General features: G+C 53.9%; 1 protein-coding gene across 1 annotated transcript; it reads right to left on the reverse strand.

Annotated features, from left to right (window-relative positions):
* On the reverse strand, positions 1-1556 carry H310_10192 (hypothetical protein). The gene is made up of 4 exons (XM_008876479.1): positions 1421-1556; positions 1002-1370; positions 495-953; positions 1-442 (listed from the first exon to the last, which is right to left on the reverse strand). Exons 1-4 carry the CDS (start codon positions 1520-1522, stop codon positions 65-67), a joined length of 1308 nt encoding a protein of 435 aa, XP_008874701.1. The 5' UTR covers positions 1523-1556; the 3' UTR covers positions 1-64.
* Positions 1557-3095: the final 1539 nt, after the last annotated feature.

The raw sequence follows: 3095 nt of genomic DNA on the forward strand, positions 1-3095 counted from the left end.
TGCCGGTTGCGTATGTGGCATCATCGCCATACAAGGACCTCCGTTCGGCGAAGTCGATTTTGCATTAGCACAATTGGTCAAACACAACAGGGGTGGAGGCGCTCGATCGCAGCAAGATAAACCCTTGGCCTCCGTAGCAGTTGCCTTTGTATACTACGGACGGCTGGTAGCATCGCTGGGGGGGTATGTTATTGGCGGTGACGTCGTGGTCTTTCAAAGAATCTGTGTCATCGTCTTCGAGTGTCGAATGGGACCCGACCGAGTCGTGTGTGCTGTTCAGCACTGTTTCTGACCTCCATCTGTCCGGCGCAGGCGACATGGTGGTTGAGCTCGTGGCATTGCACCTTAATTGCTGTTCCCTGCCCAATGCACACGTCGTACATGTTGATTCCGACGACTGGGATTTAACCCGCCACTCGCGATCGCACTGCCGGCACATCGTCTAGATATACCCAAGTAAGACGTCCATGAAATCATCGCTGCTAACCACTTACCCGATGGCATTGTGTGCATGACTTCTTTTTGCTCAGAGGGCCAAAGCGCTTGTCGCACAGGCAGCAACGCCACCTCAACGCTTTGCGACATTTCGTCGTCAGCGCGTCGTGGACTCGAATGTCTTGGCTGGAGATGGTCGTCTCTCCTTTCAAGTACCGCTCAATTTCCAACATGAACTGGCAGCGTCGGACGATTGCTTTTTCGACCAGATAATTTCGGCTGCGGAATGCATCGACTGCCCATTCGGACCTGCCGACTCCTACGTCGACTTCGGTCACGTACGACATGTCCAAGTAGCCAGGCTTGTCGAGCGATTCCAAAAAGACATGCCCACTGCCGTAGTTTTGCATCCGAACGAGGCCACACGAAGCCTCCAGATTTGGACAGCCAGGAAGTTGAATCGACCGGACAGCGCGTACCCAACCGCGCCGTCCTTGGATTGTAAACTCGCGATGGCACTGACGACAAACATAAACTTGGTGTCGTGAGCAATCGAATCGTCATACCTCAAGGACTACCGCGTCTCGATTCATCACCACTTTCTTCAATGGGCTCTGATATGCAAACCACTTGACAGTCATCCACCGGTTCGGGGTGTCTCGCATGGGGGCTTCGAGCATGTATAACGTCGTAGTCCCCAGTATATCCTTGCCAAACCGCTGTGTATATGCCGCCGCGTGGGCTGGCGTGTCGGTGCGCAAGAGCTCCACCACGTCCCTGAGCGACGCGCGCAGCTGCTGCTGACCACAGTGAAGGACTCTGCACCCACGGTGTGCACCGAGCGGCTCCTGGCCTTTGAAGATGCGGATTGCATTGTCCGACGACGTGAGAGACCAGGACGCGTTGTTCCTGCCCGCTTGCAGGGACCGATAAATCTACACGCACGTCCGGATTGAATAGGTCAACCAGGTTCCCTCAACTGTACCACTTGGGTGGCTGTTGAGAGCGCGAGCGCCTTGAGCTCTTCCACAGTGGTCTCAGTCAATGGCGGGGTCGCAAACAAATGACTTGCGTGAACGACAGACATTTTGAAAGTGCACCAGCCTCGAGAGAAGAGAGGTTGGAGGAGCAGCTAAGTTATATATATGGGTGATGATGAAACAAGGCACACCGGTCGCAGCCTGCGGTGTCGAGAAATAAAAATGGACTGTACCACGTGCACAAGATACATACTGTACAACCCCCCCCTTTCCTCGAGCGCCTCGTTTGGCGCTGAAACATGCGAGCTCGGCATGACGGGGACCACCGCTTCCATATCAACATCCGAGCTGGCTCTAGACGTACCAAAATGCTTGTGGGGAGTGTGACGACCGATGGCTCAAGGAAAGTCAAATCCACTTCGACCACAAGCCGACGCTGGATATCACGCCTTGACATGCATCGTCCTACTGTACCTGGTGGGGTGGATGGTGGCAAACTGCGTAAGCAATGGCGCAGCGCAAGCGCCAGGGTAGGTCGCCGTTGCCACTTGGTCTAGTCCTACTGTATACTGACCCGATGTCCACGTCGCTTCCGCCTCGAGCCACCACGTTTCGTATGGAGGTAGCCCGCCCAAGTCCAGTCTCAAACCATGCACGAGGAATTCGTTAAACCGAAGATTCGGGGAACATGTCGGGGGGCAGGCGGTCCCGCCGAGACATGTTTCTATCAAAAATGCCGCAGCCACATGTTTACCACGGCACACAGTAAACACAGTCGATATTGCTAGGGGCCACCTAGGCTTTCGAGTCAAATATCGAGCAGGGCTTTCGCCGCCGGCTCATTCTGGCCTCACCACGACGAACGGGCTCACTACTACAGCGAAAACGAAAGAAAGACGGAGGCACACTGTACAGGATTTTGGGGTTTGTGCGCACCCAGCGCGCCCACGACCGCAAGCGGAACAAGATGCATGGACGGTGATATCCAGCCAAACCTGGCGCGAGACGACGACGCACAGGCCAGTCGAAGAGTAGTAAGTTTTTCGCCAGGTGACAGGGCCAAGGATATATATACCTGTGCGACTTTTCGTGTGGTGATTACAGAAGGGTAAACTAGGGCACGAGGCTTCGAGATGGGGCAACACCCTTGTTTGCACAAGCTCTGTGTGAGGCCTACAAATTCAACCATACCAACAAGGTTTGGACAGACGACATGCATCGGACACGTGCTCAAGAGACGACATTGAGATTACTGGGGACAGCGAGAATTCTTGTGCCTCGTTTCGAAGCGGCATGACAACAAGAGTCTGGATGATTGTACTTGAAATCCTCCACGTCAGCGGACCGTTTTTACAAGGGGCCGTTGGCTCTCTTCAAGGTTTGTATAATTTTCTAGTCGTTTTTGTCTTCGAGCTTGGGCTGGTCTTCATCCAGACGTCGTCTTTGGACGTTGTCCTTGCAATCCGGATGCCGCAGGGGGGGTGGGGAATGTCACGATGGCGATACGTTGAGCCAGGGATCAAAACAACGACCTTTGGGACAACGAACCCATGCTCTACCAACTTACTGGTCGCTAAAATCCCCTCTGGGAGCAGCCTTTAGGCCAATTGGTACTTTACCCGGCTGGAGGAAGTGATGTCGTTTGTCAGATTTGGACTTTTCACAGTCTTTTTCAACATA

Source organism: Aphanomyces invadans, assembly GCF_000520115.1.
Source record: "Aphanomyces invadans strain NJM9701 unplaced genomic scaffold supercont1.25, whole genome shotgun sequence".
Taxonomy (NCBI): Eukaryota; Oomycota; class Saprolegniomycetes; order Saprolegniales; family Verrucalvaceae; genus Aphanomyces; species Aphanomyces invadans.